The 26880-nt window shown below is 36.2% G+C and overlaps 1 protein-coding gene across 2 annotated transcripts; it reads right to left on the reverse strand.

Moving 5' to 3' along the window:
* slc38a5a (solute carrier family 38 member 5a) lies at positions 1 to 25771 on the reverse strand. Of its 2 annotated transcripts, none has more exons than XM_036579283.1 (16): positions 25518 to 25771; positions 15210 to 15375; positions 11238 to 11322; positions 10853 to 10968; positions 8976 to 9049; positions 8460 to 8552; positions 8244 to 8328; positions 7403 to 7485; positions 7109 to 7167; positions 6490 to 6618; positions 5514 to 5593; positions 5288 to 5388; positions 5052 to 5167; positions 3688 to 3832; positions 2982 to 3085; positions 1 to 2302 (listed from the first exon to the last, which is right to left on the reverse strand). In XM_036579283.1, the coding sequence occupies exons 2-16, from the start codon at positions 15275 to 15277 to the stop codon at positions 2198 to 2200; spliced, it is 1443 nt and encodes a 480-aa protein (XP_036435176.1). In that variant the 5' UTR covers positions 15278 to 15375; positions 25518 to 25771; the 3' UTR covers positions 1 to 2197. The 2 variants fall into 2 exon arrangements, with proteins under 2 accessions (XP_036435176.1, XP_036435175.1); XM_036579282.1 differs by lacking the exon at positions 25518 to 25771 and adding an exon at positions 19921 to 20128.
* Between the last annotated feature and the right edge of the window lie 1109 nt (positions 25772 to 26880).

Below are 26880 nucleotides of genomic sequence, written 5' to 3' on the forward strand. Positions count from 1 at the left end.
TAATTGCATGTGATTTTTTTTTATTACCAAATGAATGTGAATATATACATAGAATAGCCAAAATATGGCTACATTTTAGGCACTTTTAACAATCAAGTGGGCTTTCTTAAATCATTTGTTAATAAAAGCTTCAATCAAGCAGCTTGATCACGCTCCAGTAAGCATTACAACAATTTTAGATGTGACAGAAATGTACAATATAAAATAAGGGTCCAACATGGGTAAAAAACAGGACTGAAAAGTATTTACAAATAATGGCCCAAATCTATTGCTTTGGATTATTTGTACATCATAAATTAAGATTTATATAGCAAAAGTTTGTTCTATGATGTTAAACAGTGAGACAAAATTGATAGAAAGTAATCTTTTGAGGACACAATCATAATATTCGGCAACACTTTGGTCAAAGGGTACAATACTGTCCATAAGACCTCAGCAACACCAAGAATTCAATAAATCTTCAGCATTTTACCAGCTGACAAAACATCTTAAACAAACTGTGGCTGAACACAAGTATTAACCTCTTTAATGTCCAGGACCATCCAGTAGGTCCAGACTTTCGTTCCTCACTCCTATACCATAAGAATAACTCACTTCGCATGAACAGTAAGTCTTAGAAGGTAACAAGTCTGGAAATGTTTTACCTCGGAATATGTTGTAAGTGACAGGCTCTCTGAACATGCACAGCTCATTACTGTGGAAAGGCCTTCAAATTGTTACCCAATATTCCCTGTATAGAAAAAGGTATATTTGTCACCAGTATTTTACACGGAAAATTCAACATGAATAACGGAGCCAGAAAAAGTATATGACGTAGGCTGGGGCGAACCTTGAAAACAAAAATAATCTGGATCTCACACCAAAAATAGTGGTTTCCAGGGTGCTGAGTAAAGAAGAACAAGTATTCACAGAACTTGGCGTAACTTCTGTTTCCTCTGCTAATGTTGTGTAAAAACAAATGTCTGTATCCTTCAGGCCGCACTGTAGTAACTCAAACTAGATGTTCTGTAGTTTTGCAGCCTTTCTGCTAGATGCATTCTTCAGATTTGGCTTGTACTATACCGAGATGTTCTGAAAATCATATAAATAGGTATCAAATAAATACTGCTGCATATCTCGCTGTAAACGATCATGCTGTAATGTAAAGCAAACCTGCACAATACATCTATCCAGAATGTTCTGTAATACAAATTTACAACATATAAATACAGTGACCAGATTTGACAGTTACAATCCATGTATCAACACACTGGGAAATATTATCACTGCCGTATCAACACCTCATAAATGCTTTTCCAGACAGTTTTAACAACTGTTCAAAAATGCCAGCTGCCCTTTACATTGTGTAAACAGTCCACGATGGACTGGCCAACAGACATAATACAGGCCTGGAATAAAATCATGTTAAAAGAACTTTTTCTTTCCTTATCCTGTAAAGTGACCATTTCGGAGGTGCAAGGTTTTGTCATGACAGTGACAATATTCTGAGCTCGTAAAGTAACAAAAAGATGACTTTTTTCCTCATGTAACTAATGTAACTCATGTAATGGCAAATATTAACATTCCACGGGGAGGTAGAGCACAAAGGATAGTAACTGATACACAACTTTGGCAATGCAGATGAGGGATATCTATAAATATGAACTGCATTTGTACCACATACTGCTCTACACTGTAGCTTTTGTACACTGCATGTAAAGTTTTGTAAAGGTCTGAAAACATGTAATGCTGTTTGTTGTTACAGTTCTCTAAAACCAATAAAGAAACTCATGTCAGCAGCGTGTATACTGTAGCTATGATCAGTTCTTTTCTAAAGCTCTAAAGGTTCTAAAGGTTCATATAAATCATCCTATGTTGCTTCACTGAAATTAAATAGCAGTGAAATAGATCTGCCTTGAAAAACTGGAGATTGAAATGATTTTTTGCATGAAGGATATGATGACCATTCTGAAATGTGTTTCAGGCCAAATAGATAAAAGATGGCTGCCAGCTGTGAGCCACCATCAAGTCCACTGTAGATGGTGTAGGTACACTGTTGGGTTTCTTAACTAAGATGACATGATCCTTGAATAGTCTTTAAACGTTCACGTTCAGTATGTTCAGTATTGCCTAAAATCAAAAATATGCAAAGCTCATTTGAATCAAGCTTCACATTACTGGGAACGTGCATTTCTGTTGCTCTGATGTCTTTAGTTTGTTAGTGTCCTCCGATTCCTCTAGACTCTCCAGTCACCCATTCCACAATGATGAAGCTAATGCTCATGACCATGAAGATGAAGCCCAGAGCTGCAAACATGATCGCCTGGAAAAAACCAGAGGAAGACAAGGACTGCATGAGCTACTGTGTCTTTTGTTTACTTGACTGCTGACCAAATTAAATTTGGAAGCTTAATCAGTTGTAAGTACACTGCAGTTAGGAATCATTTTTAAAGGTTTGGAATCATCTGCCACTGTTATATATGTTATTATATGCAGTCTATTCATGCATGTAAATTAATTGTGAATGCACTCCATTTTCATAATCTGCCCCAGATTACACATGAAGCACACGTTTACCATAGAAGATGAGGTAGATAATGATTTTTATATACCAGCCAAAAAAAAATTATATTAGAAACTATCATATAAAAATTGCAATAAAACACAATAAATGTTATACAATGTGCGTTGAAATATTACAAACTATTTGCCAAAAAGTTTTTTCTGTAAAAAAGTGAATAAAATAACAAATAATATGAGGTAAGTTATCCGACTGAGATTTGATCTCCACCTTTGACACATGATGAATTCAGCTTTGTATAACTTTCAGTACTACACAGCTTTCTCTGTCATTTTATAATCATAGTTCATCATTCTGGGATTATATATCTGCAACCAAATTGGTTTCATATAGTTGAAAACAGTGATTCCAACCTTTTGAATGCTAGTGTAACATTTTATAGATAATTTAGACATTTATAGACATCGACAAGTATACCTACCATAATTTTTGGGCGAGATTTCATTGGCTCCTGTTCTTCAGGAACAATGCGGACGTAGAATATTCCCGGAAGTATGAAGATAAGACTGGGAGCAGATGTGGCCCCTGGAAGTAAAACAATAGAGATGTTTAGATGACACCCATCTCTGTGCTTTACTTCATCTCCCTAGAACTGCTCATCATTTTTTTAAGCCATTTGCACCCAACATCATTTTAACCCAATGGGCTTCAGGGGTTGCAGCCACTAGAGGGCCCTGCAAGCATGACTGAGAATGAAATAAGAGTACAAGCAACTGTAAAACAATCCTCCATTTATGGAGATTTGTCTGTTTAGATTATTTGTAGTTTTGCGAGGGGTTTCTGCATCATATGCTACCTTTATGACTTGCAAATAGTCACTACCTAAATTCTATGTTAATCTCAGCATAACCTAACCTACACCAGTAAACAATACTAGCAGAGAGGACAAGTGTTCATATGGCTATTAACTTAAGCTGTTTTATTCTCATGTACAGTGTTAAATAGTCTTATGTATTTCCCCCGGAAATCAGCTTCATGATTAATGTGCTGTTGTGTTGATAGTGGTGTAGCAGTGGACCTAAAAGTTAGCCCAGAGCACCAGAATGTCCCAACAGGGCAATGAGTACTACAGTAAAATGACAATGAGAATGAAAAATTCACAATTTTAAATGCAAGGAGAAACTCACCAATGACACCAAAGATGTCCCGGATGTTGGGCACGAAGATGACAAGCAGATTGACTAAGAAAAGCAGGCAAAAAGCAATGAGAATGTGGCGTGCCCAGTGGAAGGGTTTCTCAGGGAACAGCAGCTGCAAGACTGCACGGCGGATCTGAACATGGAGAGAGAAAATCCTGCTGTCAACATTCAATGCTCTTAAAGTATCTAATGTACACAATTTCCACTTTACTCCAAATGTAGTCGACCAGCCAAGATATATTTGGTATTTGGAGGTTTGCTTCTGTAGTTTTGCACTGTAGCTTTTGAAGCTAACAAGCAACGGAAACTTTTAGCCATCAGTGTAGCTTTGTGCAAACTGAATCATATGCTTAAGTAAAATCATGCTGATTTCTTAAAAGACTTGCTTTTGTCGTTTCTGACACTGTGAAAAATACTGTTGTCTTTTAAAATGGACACAGCATAGCTACAACAGCAGCCACTTTGATACCTGCATTTTGTCTTTAATTTTGCCTACTTTTATATACAGTTCTCTTACATACAGCATCAGAAACTACATAAGCAAAGCTGATTGAGAATTACTTAACAACTTCACACGTTTTGAAGCAATCGCGTGTTGAAGGTATGCAATTTACACCATGCTAATCGATTGCTACAAGCTTTCAGAACTTGTTAGCTACTTTAGCCGTGTAGCTTCAGAGCAAAACTAAAGAACCAAACTTTGGACAACAAACATGTCTTGGGTGATGGACTACATTTAGGGTAATGGAAAAAAATTAAAGCTCATTTGCAAAAGTTTGGACACCCCTGATTAAGTGAAATTCTAAGTGAAAATAAGTAAACACATACTCTAAAGGGAACAAATTTAATATGGCATGTTTCAGCTACTTTTAGGGCACAATTTCTATTGATTTGCTGAGTTTAACATATTGGAAAACATATTGAACAGAAAATATAATATGTTCAGTTACTTTTTGCACAACGCTTTGTTTTTTTTTCCAATAAAACTCAGCAAACAAACAGCAATTTTGCATTAAAATGTGCACAAGCGTGTCCTTTGTAGAGGATTTTTAAAGGTTTTTAACTTGCTTTTACTTAAAAATTCAACAAAACATGTAATTTCACCAGTGTCCCCAATCTTTTGCACATGACTGTACCTGACCGGCCAAACTCTCACTTTAACAATCTCATAGCAGTCTTATGACAATAAACTGACTCTACAGAAACAAAGAAAGCAATCTCAAAGTCCAAACACTGAGACTTAATAGATATACTACATATACTTTTCTCACACTGAAAGACATTTTTGTCACGTGAAATGATGAACAGTTTCAATGAACGAGAAAATGTTCTGTATCATGAGAGAACCGTACAGGAAAGAGAACGACAGGAACAGTCAGGGTGACGGCGACCAGCACTGCAAAACGCACGCACAGCATCAGTGTGTCAGTAGTACTGTAACTCTTCAGCAGCTCTTCTCCCACCTTACCTGCAACACACAAACATGCATGATGAGCCTTCTATGATTCTTCTCACAGTCTGTTTATGCACGTAATTTAATCATGAATGCACTCCATTCATGTATTCTTTCCATTATGCACATGCTTACCGTAGAAGGTGAGGTAGCCAAAGATTGCAGTCAACAGGTACATGACGAACATAGCCATTATGGAGATGTTAGCAACGTTCTGCATGCGTTTCTTTGTTGGCCTGGAACGACAAGTCACACAAACAAAATGACATTAACCAATATTAAACATTATCATTGTGTGCTGTGAACATACTGAAATAAGTATGTACATGTGTGTACATGTGACCAAAAAATAGAGACCTACTTCTTAAGCTCAGTGTAGATGGGCAGCACCTCAGGGTGACACACAAACGCAAAGGCCAGAATAGGAATGGTATACGCAGCCTGTAACACAACAAGGCATTATTGCACCTTGTGTTTATATTCATCACAAGATAACACTGCCATTTGGTAAGAAATCTATTGTTTCTTATGTTTGTTTAGAACACAGTACTCAGAATAAAGACTAAACTCAGAGTAAAGTTGTTATTCTAATAATAAATATGAAACATACTTCCCTTGTTTTATAATATCAGCCAAAAGAAATAATGCACCAACACAAGGACTTGGTGTATCACTGCAATAACTAGTGTCTTTCTTTTGCTAAAAAATCAGTTACTGTATAGTACAGTCGTATACATACTCTGTCAAATTACGCTTTGTTGATTTTTCAAGTGACCAGGAGCCACCAAACTTTTACACACAACTCTAACTGTATAGTTAAACAGCTCTACCATGACATTATTTGTAATATATTCCTTACTGATTAAAAATTTGCAGAACTGTCATTATTGCCAAGACTACTTATTACATTAGCACTCAAATAATCTACCAGTTACTTTTAAGATTACTCAAAGACAAATCAGTCAAAATCAGATTCAGTGCTTTTATGAAGGACCAAACAATAAAAATTGGCTTAGATGAACAATAGCAAATCATGCATTGCCTTTAAAAAAATCAAATATTGGAAAAAGATACTTTTAATAGGATACCTTTAAAAAACACTAAATGGTTGTATTTCTTAGTATAAAGAGAATTTACAACATTCCTCATCATCTTGCAAGCTGCCAAATAATCATTGATTCAAGATGGTAAATTTTAATGGATGATTGAGATGAATTGAGCAAACAAGCTTAATAAAGTCAAACAAATTTGCAAATATTGTGAAAGGCCCCATAATGAATTCCCACGCACTGCTGCACATTATTGCTGAGAGGAGCAAAGGAAGCACCGTGTCTTACCTGCGGCGTGAGGGTAGCAAGTTTAGCTGTACAGGTGTCATTGCCTGAGCTGTAAACCGGAGACATGGGCAGGTGGGTAGAGTTGCCGCTAAACACTGGACACTCCATGACAAACTTCTTATAGATGACCTGTTGATCCAAGAAAAAATTGATTTAAAAGGTTTACAAATGGCAGTCTAAACAAACGTCATTTGACTAGTTATAGAACACAGACGGTTGACATTCTTGTTTGCTAGACTGTTGAATTGGAACCTTGTATCTCTTACAGGGTAAATTTATAGGAAATGGAAAAAATGTTCTTAATTAAATGTAAAAAATTTACAGAAATTTTAAACCTTTTATTTTGGTTAAACAGTCATGAAATGTTCACACAATGTAAAGGGTAGCTGACGTTTTCAAATGAAGGAACACAAAGTTTTTGATATGATATGTATGATGATACACATATGGGGAAACGTTAATTTAATTTTCCTTTGATTAGTCAAACAAATAAAAATAACATACTGGAAGTACAACACATTCTGTGCACATGATGTAACATATATTGTACATAACAGCTAAATATGGCAGTTTTCACAGTGCACAAGTCAGTGAGTGACAAACGAATAAAAAGACTCACAGAAATGAGGAAGAAAACCATGCAGGAGAGAGAGAAACCGCTGGTGTAGCCGAGATACCCTGTGGTACAATATTACAGCACTTAGATCAAATTTTCATAAAAAACATCTTTATTGTGCAGATGAGGAACAGTTCATTACAGTATCAGTAGTTTTGTATTACAAATCTGCTCCTTCCATAAGGAAAGCCGATTCTAAGCTTCAGAAAGTCTCTACGTGTGAATGGCTTGTCATGAAATGTGATGATGAGACAATGGAAAAAATGAAAAGGAAGGATGAAAGAAGGATGGACATACCAAGCTGACGCATGAGAGCAAGGGGTAGGATTACACCAAGACTGACGATAATGATGAGGTAGTTTCCATTTAGATACCATTCTCTAACAGGACACAACAGGGTGGTGGATGAGCAAAACAAAGGGAGAACACACAAGCATTAACGGCACAGTTCATGACAACTAGTTTTCCTAAATGGCACAGAGAAATACAGAAAGATGTGGGGTCTAATACACAGTGTACAGCACTTTTTTATGACTGAGAGTTTAATTAAATTATTTTTTATGTTGGAACTAAAAATTATTTTTTTATCTATAATACTATACTTTTTTCTTTTCTCTCTTTGTGTTTTACTAACTTTTAGTGTCTTTTTCCCTCTGTATTTTGTATTTTATTCATTTTTTAATTTCTTTTATTTTAGCTTTTTTTGTCATTTCTTCATAGTTTGTAAAGCTCTTTAGTGATTTTTTAAAGGTTTACCAGCAACTCTACCAGCAAAGCTGCAGCTGCTCTCTCAATAAAAGTAAAACTTGAAAAATCGTGTCATGCTTAGATTAATTTTAATTAATTAATCTAATTTGCGACTTACATTTCATATAGTATTACACATTTCATTGTTGCACTTTTTTGCAACAATTTTGTAAAAGTAGAACTTTAAAAGTAGGTTACTTCATTGTCTTTTTGAAAAGACTTTTTGCTTCTTGCATTAAACATATGTGTAATAAAAAAGTGAGGTTCAAAACTGAACTCTCCAGGGTGGTAGATATCTATGACCAGGAATGGGCATCCCTGATATAGGTGAAATTAACCACACAGGTCATGATAAGTGTCAAACTAATGAGAGAAATCGTCTGGTTCCTACCCTGAGCTTTTCTCTGTTTGACCCAGAAGACCTTCTATAACAAAGGGCAGCTCAATCTTCACAATAAAGAGGTAGCTCGACATTGCTATAGGAAAAAGAAAAAACGAATTAGTACAAGGTTAAATAAGCAAAAGAATACATCACACAGGAAGGCTGCTCAAAATGTTTTGCTACTGACAGTGTCTGACAACAGCAGTAACATTAAGTCAGTCTCACCTCCAATGTTATGGATGGTTATAATGCAGGCTGCTACGACCTTCCCTGCCTGCCCGAATGCTCGGAGACCCAACTGTTCATATGCACGAATTCCTGAACAAACAAACAAACAAACAAAAATATAAACCAAACTTTAAAGGTTAAAGGAAGATAAGGTTGTATTTGTCTTCAGAGTCCATTTCTGCAGTGTTAGAGAAGACTGAGTCACTACATAACTCACTAATATTACTTAACCCACAGACAAGGTAAACAATAGCAGACTTTTATGGCAGAAATATAATATTGCGATACTTCAAGAAAATGATAGGAAACACAATATGTCACTATATGTATTTTTTCAGACATCTGGTCAGTGCTGATCAGTGTTCTACAAGTACAGACGATCTAATGGCAATGCTATGGCAAAATGATGTAATAACCTGTTTAACTACAAAAAAACATTATATTTTTCCTCTATTGTATGTACAACTGAAAGAAAGCAAATTCAGGAATGGATACTAAAAGTGTGACTCTTACCAACCACTCCTGCACTCTTCAGCAGCAGGTGAATGGAGTATGCAGTCAGAATTGCAATGAAGGTCAATAGCATTCTACAACAGAAACAAACAACAGTTTTTAAGCTGAAAATCTGTTTTAAAGACTCCATTTCCCAGAGTGCACCAGCCATAAGACCTGTTCATGAAGTCAGTCTGTATTCAAAGTTTGATTAAAAACAGGGTTGTGTGATTTGTTTTGAGAGTTAAAGTAATTATCTTCTCTCCTCATTTAGGGATAGTTTACCTGTAGTGATACATTTTCCTATACCTTGACCTATAAAAACAAGACTAAAATGAACCCGTGCAATTTTAACTTAAACTGCTTGTCAGTAAACTGACTTTTGTAAATGGACTTTAATGTGTAAAACCTCTAATCCACAGTAGTTTGGAATGACCTGAGATGGAATCTGTATTTGCCCTACATGCATTACTGCAGTTTCTCTGTAATAAAATCTTTTCAGGAACTAAGAGTAAAACTAAGAGTAACTACAGTGCGAAGCGTAAGCCTAGCCAGTAATCTCATTAGCTAACATTAGCCATGAACTAATCCTTTCCCAGTCTTTGCTCGGGCTTAACGTCAACCTTTATATATGCCATAACACTGCCCCCCGCTGGCAAATAGCAGCATCTACAACACATCATTTCACTAATAAATGAACCTTTTCTTCTTTATTTATTCCCACAATATGAATGCAATAAGGCTTGGCATACTGTGTGCTGTGTAAAACCCTTACAGTTGTAGGCAAAAGTTTGGGCACCCGTGGTTTTTGATGTTTTTGTTGATTTTCTATATTAACACATAGTCTACAGAGAACACACTTCTGCAGATTTTATTTTATATCTTTTTGCACAATTGCTGATTATTAGCCACTAAAAAGCAGAAGAATGCCACCTGAACTAAAAGCAGAAGAATGTCACCTGTAGAGGATGTGTTATTTTATTTTTACCTGGAAAACCAACAAAACACTTACTGTAACGAAACCAGGGGCGTTCAAACGTTTGCATATGATTGTTTTTTTGCAAGCCAAGATATGCATCAAGAGGGTTACTCCTGTGCACACAGCAATGCAAACACAGCACCATCTTCGACTACAAATAAAAGCTGTATTTCCGGGTGATGAATCATATGTACATTGAAAAGTACATTTTGGATCTACCTGTGGTCCCTAATCTATTCATGTGTGACCCCCACAGTACTAATTAAGGAAAATATAGGGCTCAACACTCGCAAACGCTGAGGAGTTGACACTACAGAAAGAAACAGTCTTGTGTTTGTTTCCTTCTGAGTAAAATTCCTCTCCAAAATATATGCTGTAAATATTTGACTTTACGTAATAGGAGTTTCTGGAAACACACGTCACACACACAGAGCCCTGCCTACTTAACTTTAAGGTGGCATATAAATAGAGAATCAAGCCTGGGTGCTTTCATGCCAAGAACACACAAACACACGCAAACTCTCTCTCCCACTCAAACATACAAGCACACAAACACACATATACACAGCTGTGTCCAGCCTTTAATTAAACGAGACTGAAATCTGGCGGCTTCTGCAAGTACACCCTTCACAATGAGCTAAAAATAAAAGCAGCTCAGTTCCAAACATTGCCATTCTTTTACCCTACTGGGAATAGAAGCGCCCTTCTGACGTTGGCTTTGGGTGAAGCTTACAACAGAAAAGCCGCTGCCACAGACAGCACAGTCAGATAGATTTGCATAGACCATACATTTGTGTTTATGACATGCTGTAATGATGGCGATAACAATTTAGTAAAATTTAAAAGCTGAGGCCAGCACACACACACAGACACACACACACACAAACACATTATAAGGATCCATGATAGTGTGACTTACAGAAAGAGGACGATGCCAGTGTTGGACATGGCATAGGCCAGTCCCAGAATGCCACTGCCCATGATGGCGTTACTGAGATTGAAGACGGACATTCCGAATGAGGTCTTTCCCTCAAACTGTGAAAAAGATTTACAACATTATAGTTAGTGTTCATAACAACACGATAGTATAGCATATCAAAGTATTTACACCACAACAGTTTCTTTTGGTTACAAATGGAATATTGTAACTATGTATGGATAAACACACACACACACACACACACACACACACACACACACACACACACACACATATATATACATATATAAATATTATACTGTGCATGTATTTATGCTGAATTCAAGGTGTATGACTCTGTGTAATCTGCTGATGCCTTACATACATCTGTAAAACTGGTTTCTCTGGTTCCATCAGTCTTCTGGGGGAGGAACTGGTCTCTCTCAGCCATGTTCTCCAGAGCATCAAATCTATGTAGCATAAATAGAAATATTAAAAATGAAATAAAATATTTAATATAATATATGCCAGTTTGACGCATCACATTCAGGGTGAGGTGAGATCTACTGAAGAATTACTAATTACCTAATTACTTAATTACTAAATAAACTAATTACCGACACTTTGTGACAGCTTCATATTTAACAAAGGAGCAGCGTAATATAACCATGTCTGACTCATGTGCTTCTTGTATGGAAGCCTGTTTCTGACTTTTAGGAGAATTTTTTGTTTCTTCTCTGATTCTGGTTCAAATTGTAACTCATTAGGTTGAAATAATGGCTAACAACTGAGGAACAAGTTGTTACTCTTTGAGAAAGTGTTTAAAATAAATAAACATTGAGACAATAAGTAATTATTTTGACTTCCTGTTAGAAAACTTCAGTTCTGTGCTGAGTGCATTTGGAATTTGTGTGATATTGAAAAAAAATTCTGTTCAATCCTGCTTGATTGGGAACTGTACGATTTGAACTTGTAGTGAGTGTCCTTTCAGGTTTGTGCAGTGCATCAAACAATGTCTGTGATATTTCTGAAACACAAGCCATGATGCAAACAAGTAATGAGTAACTTTAGTAAAGGAGGCATTGCAGAGTGCAGAGAGTTTCATAATCATCGAAAAAAGCTGTCAAGTTATTATTTAAACTAAATCCTGCTCTAAAGCCACTTCGATGAGTGTAAAATATACCTAGAGAATTAGCAAATAAGAGATAAAAATAACAGAATTTACTATCAGCCTTTATTATAAAACTCTCCTGCCATTATTTCACACTTGGAGAGGGAAACTCCTATAAATGCTTATGCAATGAGGCAAAAGCGCAAAAGAGATACACCTATCCCCCTCAACTTATTACAGGCACTAAAGAGCCACTGACCATTTGTAGTACCTCAAGACAGCCACTTTTAATGCCAAAACAAGGTTTACAACACGTTACTAACTTAAGTAAATCCGCCCCTCACTTTTCAAGCCTGGAGCTTAATACACAGAAAAAAACTGCATTTCAATTGCAATTGTACTGATCAGAAAAATCACAATTAGATATTCTCCCCCAGATCGTTCAGCCTTAGTGTCCAGTGCCAGAAAAGAGAAGCACAGTGACAGTCAGTGTTTCCTAGCAGCATTACATGGTATACGTACACCTGATATAGAGCTGGAGCTAAATTCCAAAGCCTCTTCATATGAGACTGAAATGTCTGTTAATGACTATTAAATTACTAACTATTAAATTGATAACTGCTACCAGCATTACGTCATTCTTTCAGTTGGGTGGGAAATTCTACTATTTAATCTTAATGTTACGCTCAAAAAGCACAGTAACAACATAATAAAGATTTAGTAGAGATTTTTACTGACATATAGTCTGGACAAATGCTTACAAAATTTGGGCATTGAATAATCTTTTACACCCAGTAAACTCTACTGATATGAAACTATTAATACTATTATTATATATTATCTAAATATTATCTCATATCATCACTGTGTAACAAAACCTTGTATTTATAAAATGGAAGTTTTACATCATGCATGACATTCTTAATTTTAATTATCTGATGTCAAATTTTAATTATCTAAAGATAAGATTCTATTCCAAGCATTTCTTGAGCATTTCTGTTTTTCAGTATGAAATGATTACACAATGTAAAGGGCAGCTATCATTGTCTAATTGTGTAAAAGTGGAGTAACAATGTTTTGCAGCAACAATGTGTTTCACAATATCGGCAACCGCATTTGCTTGTAGGCTCTCATGAGAACTGTAGTGCTGAATCAGCTGTTCGGTAGACGTCCATATTCATAATAAGTTTTGTCTTTCTCAGTTTTCAGCTCCTGTGATGTTCTTCTTTAGTGAGGTGGTACAATATGATTCTTGATGGGGTTTCATAAAATTATTGATTGTTTTATTGTTTTGGATTATTACAATTATCAAATTTATTCAATATTACTGAATGTTTACTGTGGCCCTAACATGAACTTTTTCTTTCTGACGCAATATGATGTAATTATCGATTTAAGCGGCTTTACTAAGAGCAGCAATGAAAAACTTTGCTGAAAATGAATTTGAAATTCAGGACACACTTGGCTGAAAACTGAATTAATTTTAAACAGCTTGCTAAATAACACTAAATATCAAAAGCTGTAATATTATGTAAATGTAATACTGCATGGTTTGGGCATCTAAAGCCAAACTTCAGAGCAACTTCTTCTATAACAACAAAAAACACCTAGTTTTTAATATGTAAAGTGTGTGGACGTGGATTTGAAACTCCCGATTAACAGTCTGAAGTTTGTCCAGTAGGGGGTGCTAGCATGGAAGCCGCTGTAGTGTTTGTTACTTAGAGAAGAAACAGCTATGAACCTCAGCAGGATCTAATGAACACAAGTGTTTGCAGTAAAAACTTTCAAAACCAGAAGTAAAAAGTTACTGAGTTACTAAGTGTTATTGATGTGATCTCTACTAAAGAATTTGGACTGTCACAATTATCAAATAATCACTGAATCACAACTATTTAAGATGACAATAATTTTTGGGATGATCGCAATTATTTAAGTTGACTAATCTTTTACACACTCCTGATTTCACAGTTGTATCATTCTGCAACCAGCAAAATAAGTTGGTGTTCTGGAGTTGAGGCAATAAATGTAAATAAAAGAAAGCAGTGAAAGCATTTATTAGAATGCGTCACATCACTTAAGCCAACAAAAAAGCTCTAACTGCTAACTTGGCTAACTAATGTTTTTAGAGGGCATTATGAGTAATGCTTATTTGTTAGCTAAGTTCTAATTCTAATGTTTTTTGGCTTCTATTTTCACTCTCTGAGTGTTTTTGCCTGTATTTTTACTCTCAAGAAACACATAACAAGGACGCAAGAAAGCTAATCAGGCAATTTGGCCACTCAAGGCTTGTGCTTGAATAGCTGCATTTGATGAATGAGAAAAGACAATTAAATAGGTAATCGCAATTATTTACATTACAATTTATCGATTGCAGCTGCAGTGGACCATGTTTATGATTCATTTTTTATCTGCTGTTTCTCAAATTGTTTGAATGCATCTGTGCTGACCAGTGAAGGCGAGTGAAGAAAACAAACAGCACTGGTAATCACTATTTTTCATTGTCTTTACCTTTTAAATTAAGCATTAGAATTTGACATTTCAGTGTAGACCTATTTAATCTTTTTGGAGCTTTTCCTCTTTGTCTTTTCAGCAGCCGTAATGTAGGTGTATCCCTAACTAAGAGTGCGGTTTCCTGATATGTATATTCACCAGCATGGAGTTAAAATGAAAAATTGAGGTTAAACTGGGTTGTTGCTATTCAACAGCTCTAAATTTACTTTTTCCCACTCTGTAGTAGCACTTTTGTTGAATAATTTAAGTTATGGAACCTGCATAATGAGTGAAGCATATAATTTTACTGGGCCTTACAGAAGAAACTAATGCAGAGATATTCAGTAGCCTAATCACCTTCTACATTTTCCACTGTTCAATGTTAAATATTTGTTGTTAATATTTATCTAAAGCACACAGTGCATTAAATTATGCTGTAAATCGTATCTTATGATATAAGTATGCATCTTAACTGCACAAATGACTTGTCTTACAGTGCAACATACTCAGTCTCTCAGGTAAGACTGTCTTATCAGCAACAAAGGAAATGCCAAACAGTGGAAACACTTGACCTTTTAGTGGAAAGAGCTTGAAAAATACTCAGTGTTACTGTAGACTCATGCAGTGTTCAAGCACATCAACCAGTAAACTACTAAAGTTGTATCTGTGACACTATTTGGAGATCAAAAAATAACACAAACGAGGTTTTCATATTTATTCTTGTCTTTTGAACAAAACTTGAGAGATAAAACATACCCATCCTCCCGGGTACTTTTCCCAGGGCTGAGTTCATGGTGACCATTAGCCATTTTCTGAAGTTCCATATTGCCCTCAGGTGTGATCAGCGATGATTAGGAAGTGTTGATTGTAAACAAGTTTTCTGTAAATATGCTCCTCTATGGACTGACTTTCAGAAGTGAACCTGCAACACAAAATAGGATTTGAGTTTAACAGTGTGCTTTACGCATTTTGCAGAGATTTAAATGTTGACTAGACAAACGTACAGCACTGTGCAAAAGTCAGAGACCACCATTCATTTATGTAATTTCCAGTCAAAATAGCCATTAAGTACAAGTTATTCATTTTCACGTGTCAGAAAAAAAGCAGAAACATATATTTAACAGACAACTACATAGAACCCTCAACAACTAAATATATCAAGACATTATTCAACATTTAGTGTGTCTACTCTTTGCCTTTATTACGTTACTTTTTCCACTCTTTTTGGAAGACTTGCTTTCAGTTTTCCAAAGTAATCTGTAGGGATACTTTTCCACACCATCAAAGTTCAGTCTCAGAAGTTGGTGGCGTTTTCTGTATTCCCCGATCCAATTAATCCCAATTATATATTTAGACTCGTCAGTGGAAGGATGGACAGAAACTTTATCCACAAGAACTACTTTCTCCTCTCTCTCAAAGATGAAAGCTTTATGTAGTGTTTAGCTGATGGTGACAGTTTTGGTGGTCTACCAGGTCTTGCATGGATGTTAGGCGTCTCATTTTCTCTGTAGCTTTTAATTATTTTTGGACCTCCAATTTTGGAAACTCCAGTCTTTTCTGTTTGTCTCTTTTGACCTTCCTCCTCCTTATGCAAGTGGATTATCTTTTATCTAATCTCTTCAGATTTTCCTGGAAAATGAATAACTCAATGGGAGTTTTGAAAATTAAAAAGAGTAGTATTGTAGATCATAAACGACAAACAAGTCGTTGGAAGATGAAGCAACAATGGCTAAAGTAAACAATGGCCAGATGTAATGAAAGAAAAAAATTGGTGCTGACATGTATGAATGTAAACTAAAGGCAGAACAGTTCTCCCACACACATACGCATGTATACACACCAGCCACACAGATTAGAGCACACGCTCAGAGCTCATTCACAAAAACATTTAATAACCTCACTCAGTTGAGAGAGAGAGGGAGAGAGAGAGAGAGAGAGAGAGAGAGAGAGAGAGAGAGAAAGAAAGAAACAGAGGGAGACACTGAATCAGTGGTAAAACAGAATAAGTAGAGACTTAACAAGCAATTAAACATGCAAAATACACAATTATGTACACACTTTAATAGGTTTTATGAACATCATTTACAGGACTCACTGACATGCAGGATGTACGGTGTTAGGAGTGTACGTCATATCCTATTCCATTGATAAAGCAGTAAAACATTCAGTGCTATGCAGTCAGTGGAAATTTTTGCCTTGATAAAGAACAGATGTGGGTTTGTGTACGGTAGGTACGCATGAGTGGCTAAAGGTGGATAAGTCTTCTTTGTTTCTGTGCATGAACTTAACTGTAAGTTAGCCAGGCATATGGCCAGTAAACATTTTCATTGCAGTATAAGGTCCATTTACAGAAGGAAGATACTTAAGTCTAATTTCTACTTCTAATCAAGAAAAATCTGTAAGCTGCCTAAACAAAAAATGACACAATCTGAGTAAACAAAAAACTAAACCTAATTAACTGCAGGTCAGATGTCGCAAAAACGAACTACTGGTCAACTTTAGGCACATGCTGGTGCCCATATGCTCCACCTCCATAATATGAAAGCATGTGGCAGAAAAAACTATGGAAGACCTGAAGCTTATTCACATTGGCCAGTACACATAATCCATCAGCAGACCACACACTGAGGTGAAATGAATAAAGGAATCGGAGACAGTTTCCTTTTTTGGCATTATCATAGGGGTGAGTGATACAAACTCAAATTCATATCACAATTTTCAAGCAATAATTAGGGATTAACCGATATAGGAACTGTGGCCAGTGCAGATATCCCACATTTTTCATCTACAAATGTGCCATTGCCAACACCGATGCCAATCCATAAGCATTTATAAAATGTAGAAACTGGAACTATTTCTACCTGGATTAGCAATACAGATAAATATAACATGCATTTACATAGTATTTATGTATGTATCAAATGCAGTAAAATGAATAAAATGCAGACTTTGCAGTCCAGCATTGTGTAAACTTCCTGCTCTCATGGAGTACTAATACTTCATCAAATATCAGTTTGATATTCTGGTGTTTCTACCTACATGATATGACATAACTCACACAGTATTCTTTGCTGTTTAACCCTTTAAATGGCTGGGGCCCACGAGCGGGCCCAAAGTTTTATTACACTTCTATAACCTAGGAATAGCTCAGCCAGTTAACAATGAAGCACTGTAGTTACTTAATAATAAGCCTTAGTACGTAATAAGCCAGGGACTCCAGTGTTTTCCACACATAGGCAACACCTCAGAGACCCCCCCTTCCCAAAGTATAGCAACAGCCACTAAAGTACAGTCATGTGAAAAAATTAGGACACCCCATTAAATATTTAGTTCTTTATTAAGAAATATGGACATATCAATATTTGATCTTCTTTCAACAATATCTATAGCAAAACAATATCTATTGCAAAAACAATTTAAATTTGACTTTGTTATCATTTATTAAACAAACCAATGAAAAAACATGCCAGTTCATATAGTATACTAATGAAAAAGTTAGGACACCCAATGCCCTAATAGCTGGTATTTTACCCTTTGGCTGAAATAACCTCAATTAGACGTTTCCTGTAACCACCCACCAGTCTCTGACATCGACTGGGACAAAGTTTTTCCCACTCCTCCATGCAGAATTCTTTCAGCTATGTGATGTTGACTTGGCCATTCCATTGATACTTTTCCTGCTCCATCTGGATATCTACTTCTAGCACTACAGCCATCCTCTTTTGAGTCAAATCAAGCTCATGTCTTTATTCCATATCAAGCTAAAGATGCTTGACAGTCATTGAGGCTGATTCATTAGGATATCCACAATACAGTAGCATCTATTTCACTGGACAACAACATGGACTTTTATACCAATCTACCTCCCACGTTACGAAGGGGAAGTGGGATCTGGTCCTTGTCTAACTAGTTTTTGGCCTGTAATGACTCTTTTCACTGCATGAGCACTAATGATGAATGTACAGACACCAGAGTAAGCTTGTAGGTCAGGAAACGCTTATAGAAGCACAGAAAGGGCTAATCTGCTTTTGGCACAACTGAGGTAGAGAAGCAAGGCAGCTTTCTTTCTTCTTCTGGGTCCTAGTTTCTGACCTTTCAGCAGACAAAAACGGTCTAGTTCAAAGCTTTGTTCAGAGTCAAATTTCACTCCATATATAGTTTCATGTCAGAGAAGGAGACTTTATTACTGTGAGAACTAGCCAGAGTTATGAGACTAAAAAACAGGAACAGAAAAACCAATGACGTCCCTGGAAACTGCAACTAGTTAAGGCACATTTGTTTCTCATATGCAAAAATAATGACTATGAATGTAAACAAAGAGATGAAACACTGCTTCCAAGCCTTAGTCATCTTTCCCTGTGATCACATACAATGAAATCCAGGTCAAAAGCTTCAACCAATGAAGTCAAAACAGTCTGCAAAGTATCTACAAAAAACATTAAACAAATATTTTTACATGTCACAGCATTGTTGCAGAGGACACAAGAAACATGCTTTTTGTTAAGCTGTTAAAGTCCATATCTGACCATTTTAATTTATTTCCTGAGCTTGTTTGAGCACAAATCTGAGGAAATGTTTGAAATCAATCAAACCATTTGGCTGATTTCAAACATTTCCTCAGATTTGCGCTCAAACACACAGCAAAACAGCCAGCTAAAGTTGCCCAGACATTTCATTTGGCCCACCAAAACGCTACCTAGACCCCAACTCCTCACCAATCTGAGAGAAAAAACATTTTCATACTATATATGACTTATCAAATTCTTTCATTTCTTTTTAACATAGATTTTGTGCACTATTTTAGAAACATAATATAGCATAATATTCTAAAATATATTTTAACTTGATTAACTCATTTGAAATAGAGATGCACGATGATATCAGACTCATATGAATATCGGCATATCTTTTATTTTTTTAAAAATCCTGCCGTTAGACTAGGTCTGACTGATATTTTAAAATAATATAACATATTACTCTGAAAGAGCAGGGCCATGCTAGGCTACTGCGCTAAAAAGTATAAGTAGCTGCTAATTTCCAGGCTACTTTTGACAAACCTTTGTGTTAGTATTGCGATGTCAAACGGCCAGCCTTATCTTTCATGTCTATCATTTTTAAAAAAAGTTCTTTTCCTTTCTTCACATTGAGGATGTAAGTTAACCGAGCAGTTTCTAACTAGAAAATATCAATTTCAGCCAAGTAGCCTAAGTGAAGCTAAAACCCAGAAAAAACCGGCTCCGAAGTTTCGGTACCGACTTAAATGGTACACATTACATGGAACTGCTGCCCCATTTAAGGTGGAGCGGAAAATTCGAATGAGAAGCTGACTTCAACTTCGCCGCGGCTCCTGGATGATGCAAGATTTCCTCACGACTGCACTTTCTCTCTCTCTCCCTCACATACACACACACACACACACACACACCAGGAATAAATGATTCACTGAAGGGAAGAGAGAATTACTCACCACTGAAAGGCAGGAAGAGAAGCGTTTTAGTCTGAGAGTTAGTTAGTGTTCTTTTGCTGTGTTTATGGGCTTCAGGTTAAGAACTGCTCCGTACTCAGCGTGTGTTTCTGTGTTGTCACACTGGTCGCGCGGGGAGGGAGACAGTCATTACTCTTACCTGTCCTTACACAGCCCGATTGGAGGAATAAAGATTAGCTCCAGTGAGAAGGCACACACACACTGGGCGGGTGGAAGGTGGGTGTGTGTGCCTCTACGCACTTGGGTGTGTGTGTGTGTCCATATGGAAGAAAAAACATAACTCAGAACTTTATTGTGTTGGTATAGAGTCGTAAATGAGAACATGTGTGCGCGCATAATAAAGTGATACTACTGAAAGCTGCGATCACGCATGCGCGTGCATGTGTGCGTGCGTTTGTCTGTCCGTATCTGCCTTGTAATGAGATTAAGAGATCAGGCTTTTTTAAGGTTGCAGTGTGCAGCTGGTGTGGAAAGTCCATAAACCCACACCACACTGTGGAGTCAGTGTCTTTACCCTCTGCAGTTTTATTGTCACTTTTAGTGCTTAGTGAACCTTTCTTTTCTGTCCAGTTAATACATATTTTATTCTTTCTTTGGAAATAAATGTCAACTCTTTGAACTAGTACAGAATATAGCCAGAATGTAGACATATCGCTAATGTATAATGTGCTAACAAGAGCCTTTGTGTATAAGCCGCCCCTTACATAAACTGCTCTTCAACTAGACACAAAAATGGATATAAAATAAGACAGAGAGAGCATATGTTTACACAAGAGTGAAAATATGCTCGAACCAAAGTATAAACATGTAGTATTAGGTAGTACAAATGAACGTATTGCTAATCTAATGTGCTGACAAGCTAGCCCCTGCGGAAAAGCTGCCCCATGTTTACATTACATAGACTGTTCTTCAGGGTACCTAGACACAAAAATGGATATAAAAAGAGATAGAGAGGGCATATATGTATGCAAGAGTGAATATATGCTCAAAGCAAAGTATAAACATGTGGTATAAAGTAGTACAAATGAACGTATTGCTAATCTAATGTGCTGACAAGCTAGCCCCTGCGTAGAAGCTGCCCCATGTTTACATTACATAGACTGTTCTTCAAGTTTACTTTGACATTATAATGGATATAAAAGAAGAGAGAGTGCATATTTTTATATGAATAGTGCTAAACTAATGTGCTGGGAAGCTAGCCCCAGTATACCCTCCTGAATAAAACAGCATAGACCAGCATAAGTTCCATGCAATGCTTTTTGTCAATTTACTTTCCTCAAAAGGAAAGACAGCATCTACACATGCATACAAGTGTGTTTATACATAAATAGTAATCCTTACTAATATTTTTTATATTGTGCTACAGGGAATTATTGACATGTAGGATGTGTTATGCACCATCAGAAAGGCCATCTGCCTTTTTCTTTAGTGTGCTTTTTTTGGAGTATGCATTTGGGCCTAACTGATGTCCTCAGCTAGATTTAAAGGGCTCATGTCATGGAAAACTGAATTTTCCTCACATTTCTGAATAAGAGAGTTTGATGTAGCACATAAACATTGTTGAAATTTCAAAACACATTGTTCACTCCCCAGCCCACATGATCTGTACGTGAAAAATAAACTGCAAAAACAGCCAATTTTGCAGTCATTGTTATTGTGATGTAATAAAAACCAGTGCATTTACACATATCCTTCTTTTTAGCCTACAGCAATTTAGATCCACATATGAACGCTGAAGAAAAGTGTTTCACCTGATACTGCTTTTTGAATGACATCCATAACACCAATGGGACAAAGTCTAAATTCACTATAGCAGGCATTAAATTCTAGCTGGAATTTGCTCTTTGCACAGAAAGGATTTATTAAAGTGGAATTCCATTTTTTTTTTCAAAATTAGGTAATGATAAAGATGAAATAGGTCTTACAAAATAAGCTTTATTTTGGGGACTGCCTCACTGCCAGGAAAAAAATACATTTTAGGCTAAAACCTTTTCTCACAACTATTGTAAAACAATTTCACAGGCATCAGGCAGTGAATTATTTCATAACTAGTGCAACTATTTCATGTAATAACTTTTTGCTATGCAGCTTTTGGAGCCATTAAACACTTTGGACGTCTGGTTACTATCATCACCACTGTGAGCATACTTCTGAGAAGTTTCTCTGGAATTGAGCATTTCACATAACACCACTCTGAATGACTTTGTTTACATCTTAACCATCTACTTATGCAGAAATTTTGGAAAATGTTGGAAAATTAGAAAATTGGAATTCCTCTTTAAGGTCAGGGACTTCATTAGTGATCACATTATGTGAGGTTTAGTCAGGGCTTAACAAGGGTCCCATGAAAATTTATTGAATTGAAATAGAGTCATCATTACCACCAGAGGCAAGGACAACAATGAAGACAAATATAAAAAAGGAACAACTACTTTGGGGTCAACAATTTTTACTTTCATCTTATGTCCACGGCATTTAAACAGCATGTATATTTTATACATGTTTTGCAAGAAGAACAAACATCCTCTACATTTTTGTATGTTTTTGTCATTTCATGACATCAAAACAATCAATCAAAAAACAGACAGAAGTACAGACTCAAATCTGTCCATTCATAATGTAAACTGGTACATATTAAGTTACATATTAATACTTTAGTATATTTTAATAAGGCCTACCCTACACGTATAGCAAAACAACAATAAAATGTGTGGACTTTTAAGGATTAAAATGAGGCCAGTTCCACAGAAGCAATATTTAAGCAACTTGTTTAAAAAGGATTACTCCTACAATAAAAAGCAGTGGATTAGGTGGGGTGACAGTAAAACACTTCACTATAAAGCTTATCAACCAAGTCAGATCCAATGACATCTAACCATCATTGTGGACCTTGTTGTAGAACTTTCCAGCAGATGTGAAGCTTCCATAGATGTTTTTTCTACCCCTCCACACACTTTATACTATAGTTAGAAACCGAGGAGGCCTACAATCCACTGAGCATGCTAGTTTATCCACAACAAAGTGATTAAAATGAAAAATAGTGCTTCTAAATTGTCACAGAGCAGGATATCAGTGCTGTGCTCATGAGTCAGACAGGAACTGGCGCATGACTCAGCAGGCACATGTGGCTCTGCTGTGGAAACACATTACAAGGGTGCTGGTAAATCCTTACCGCAGCATGTGTGCTTTCAGTGGTAAACTGGCCAAATGTGTAGTTGCAGTTCAATCGGTATTTTACATTGTCAATTTAATCACTGCATATGCAAGTTTGGTATGCTATGCAGTGACCTGTGTGACAAATTGTTTGGCCATCGGTTTTTAACCACTTAGAATTCCAGATTTATTACATACTACGGCTTATTATTATATATCTATATTATGTTTTATATTATATATATTAATATACATGTACATTATACATATATTATTATTCTATATTATATTTTGACCCACTGCTGCCAGAAACAAAGACTCTGCCTGATGGGAACAGGCTTCCATACATGGAAGCTGAGTTTAAAAATAAATCATTTGTGCATGGTATGATTAAGTTGTGTGTAGGTTGCCCACAGCATGTTTATGTATTTTGTATAACATACTAGATTGACTGACAGTGATAGGAGAGCACATGTAGTTAGTTCACTTGCAGCTGGCATGTTCCTGAAATTCATCTGAAATTCACAGAAAGTCGTAACACAAGCCCCTAGCCAGGAATTCTGGTTAAATTTACTGAAAGAGAAACTTCTTCATGCATTCAGATGATAAAGGGATCATGCTGACCTGACACAGCAGTGTGTGTCTGTGTGTGTGTGAGAACAGAACTATATTTGGGGGCCCTAAGTTACTCTCTGAATGGGGGGCAACACAAATGATATTACTTTAAATGCAAACTTGAAAGAAAATACTTTTGATACAAACAAACAGAAAACCTACACACTCCTTGGCTGAGGGGCCCCAAGCAACTGCTTATACCACTTATATTAAAGGGCCCATATCCTACAAATGTCTTTTATTCTATTTTTGTCCCATGAGGTCCACTTATGACCTTGGTGTGGTTTTATGTACCGAATACATTCATAATCCACCTTTTCTCAACCTGTTTTTATCCCTTATAATTAAATGGGCTGTTTTTGTTACTGTGCATTTAAGACTAATGTATGTAAATGACCTCTGTTCTGATAGGCTGCCCTGTATTGTGCCTCATTCAAAAAGTGAAACATTCCTTATAACTTCAGTGTGAATGGGCGAGTTTAAACTAGTGTGGGCTGAATAGGCAGATATAAGTAAATCCATTAACTTTTTGTGATATCACAAAAACAATGAATTTAAAAAGGGCTATTTTTGCAGCTTCAGTTCTATATATGGACTGTGTGAACTGAGGAGTGAACGATATGTTTTGAAACTTATGTTCACATACCAAACTGAAAAAAAGGTGCTTAAAATTGCTTTAGATTTACTTGTTTTCATTGGCCCAACATAAAAGAAATAGGCTTAACACAGGTATTATGTATACATACTTCATTACGTGTGTGGAACCGATGTACACATTTGAATCGTGTAAACCAATTTTTTTTTGGTGTACATCAAACTCTTTAAAAAAAGCCAGGACAAGTCAGTTTTCCATGATATGAGCTCTTTAAAACTTTAACAGTGTTTTCATTTGTTTACATTCTACACTAAACTCTTTCATTTCAAAAAAGCAAGCAGATACAGTTTTCCATGACACGAGCCCTTTAAAAAACGGCCCTCTGACCCACACGGCTGGGTCAGGTCAACATGACGATGGATCCCTTTATCATCTAACTGCATGAAAGTATATAGTAGAGGTTTGCTTATTATCAGTAAAGAGCAGAGGCTGCGCTCCAGGAAACACTTCAATGTTTCTACAATGAAGTCAGAGTTTTGGAGATAAGGCAATCATAAAAGGAGACCCTCTCATTCACAGAAATGTGCTGCTTTCACAGGACAGTACTCTCAAAAAATGTCACTTTTCTTTCACTGATGTTTCAATATGGCCGCCCTCTGTGTTAGAAGTAAAATAAAAAGAAACTCTGGTGACAAAGGAATGATGGACAGACTGATTTGTAAGAGAAATCAGCTGTGTATATTTAAACAGATACAGTACTAGTTATTATTCCACTTTGCTTTAGGCCTTTTTATGCCACATGGGTCCAACAGGATTTACTAAGTACACTGCATGCCCAGAGCAGAGTGTCTAGACTGAAGATATCCATCAGAAATGTATATATTGTCCTGTCATTTTCACCATTCAAACACTATACATTATACAGCTGTATGTGAAGCTGAAGCACATAATTAAGTGATATGTCTCTATAGAATGTCCTATAATTCAGTTCATTGGTGTCAGTTACATGTGCCATGTGGCTCATGGTGGAATTTTCAACACTTCCGATGTGTGAGTCAAATAGCACACGTATGAAACACATGGCAAGCAGCGTGAAAGAAGAAGCACATCAATATTTAACCAATGAATCTACCACAATAATAGGAGCTCTATCCATCAGTGTCTTCTTTAACTTAACCGTTTTTACTGGCTTAGGGAGCTAACAGATTCATCTTACCTTTCTTCTTCAAGAGTTCTCTGAACTAGAGCCAAATTTCTTGTAGCTTCCCAAACGGTTTCTTCTGGAAGCGGAATAATGTTCTCTTAAACAAGGAAAAAGGGGGATTCTGCTGGAAATCCTACTCTAAAGAGGAGGTAAAGCAGCTAAACAGAGGAAGAAGGAGAAAAAAAGACATGGAGGCAAGGAGATATGGGAAAAAAGAGACAGAATGAACTTGAACACGACACATTCTTTGAGAAGCCACTCCTTCTAAAAGAGCGGGCAGAGTTTTGTCCCGCCCTCGGAAGTTTTTAAAATTCTTCTTTGTCCTTGTTTGTACTTCACCAAAGCTTCAGCTAGAGGTGCTGTTTTTTTGTAGGGGTTGGATGAATTGATACTGAGGTCGGATTCACACAACACTTTTAGAAAAGATGGTTCTTCAAGGGTTCTTTAGGAAAGGGAATGGTTCTATTTAGAACCATGAGTTCTACACAGAATAATTTCATGCTAAAGAGGTCCTTTGCATGGTATAATGGCTCTTCAGGTTGATGTAGAATGTGTTGTATATGCTTCTATATAGACCCTTTTTGAAAATAGTTCTGTGTGGAATCAAAAGGAGTTCTGCACAACTGTTTAAACAGAACCATTCCCTTTTCTTAACAATCCTTGAAGAGCCATCTTTTTTAAGAGTGAGGCTTTCCTAAGGAAAAACTAATGTTTTCTTATTTGGGATTTTTTTCTTCAGTAAGAACAGAATGTACACACACTCAAGAGCACAAAAGTGTGAAAAATTATGCAGTTTAAGAGCACGTCATGAATCTGATGTTGACTTTTTAATAGGACCTTTTTAAGAACAAATTTAAGAGAAAACGTATTAACAAGATATTGGCGAATGAGGCCCAATGTTCTTAAATAAAATTCTTTTGAGGAAAACTTAAAACGTTCTCAGATATTCTCTTAAGAAAGACTTCTTGATTTTCATCAATATCATGTTATCTTTTACAGTTCACTAGAAATGATACCATAGTTCTGTTAATCATTTATTTAGTTTGGTCACATCAGCACCTGATGACAGCAAAATGAAGATGAAACAAAATCTAATGAAACTTTAAAACAAATAAAAATGAGAAAAAAAGAACAAACAAGCTAGACGTAATGGTGAAGGAAACATCTTCCTTGATTTATTCTAACAATTGTATTTTATGTAACTTATTAGAAGTTTAAGAGCTTCACTCTGTCAGTTCTTACAGTCTGAGACAAGTGTGAGGCTGTTGTAAGGGTAAGAAAATATTCAAAACATGAATACACTTTTTCTTACAATCATTCTTAATTAATTTTAAAAACTCTTAAGGATTTTTGATGAATAAGAAGTTAACTTTTT

Source organism: Colossoma macropomum, unplaced genomic scaffold (assembly GCF_904425465.1).
Source record: "Colossoma macropomum unplaced genomic scaffold, Colossoma_macropomum, whole genome shotgun sequence".
NCBI lineage: Eukaryota > Metazoa > Chordata > Actinopteri > Characiformes > Serrasalmidae > Colossoma > Colossoma macropomum.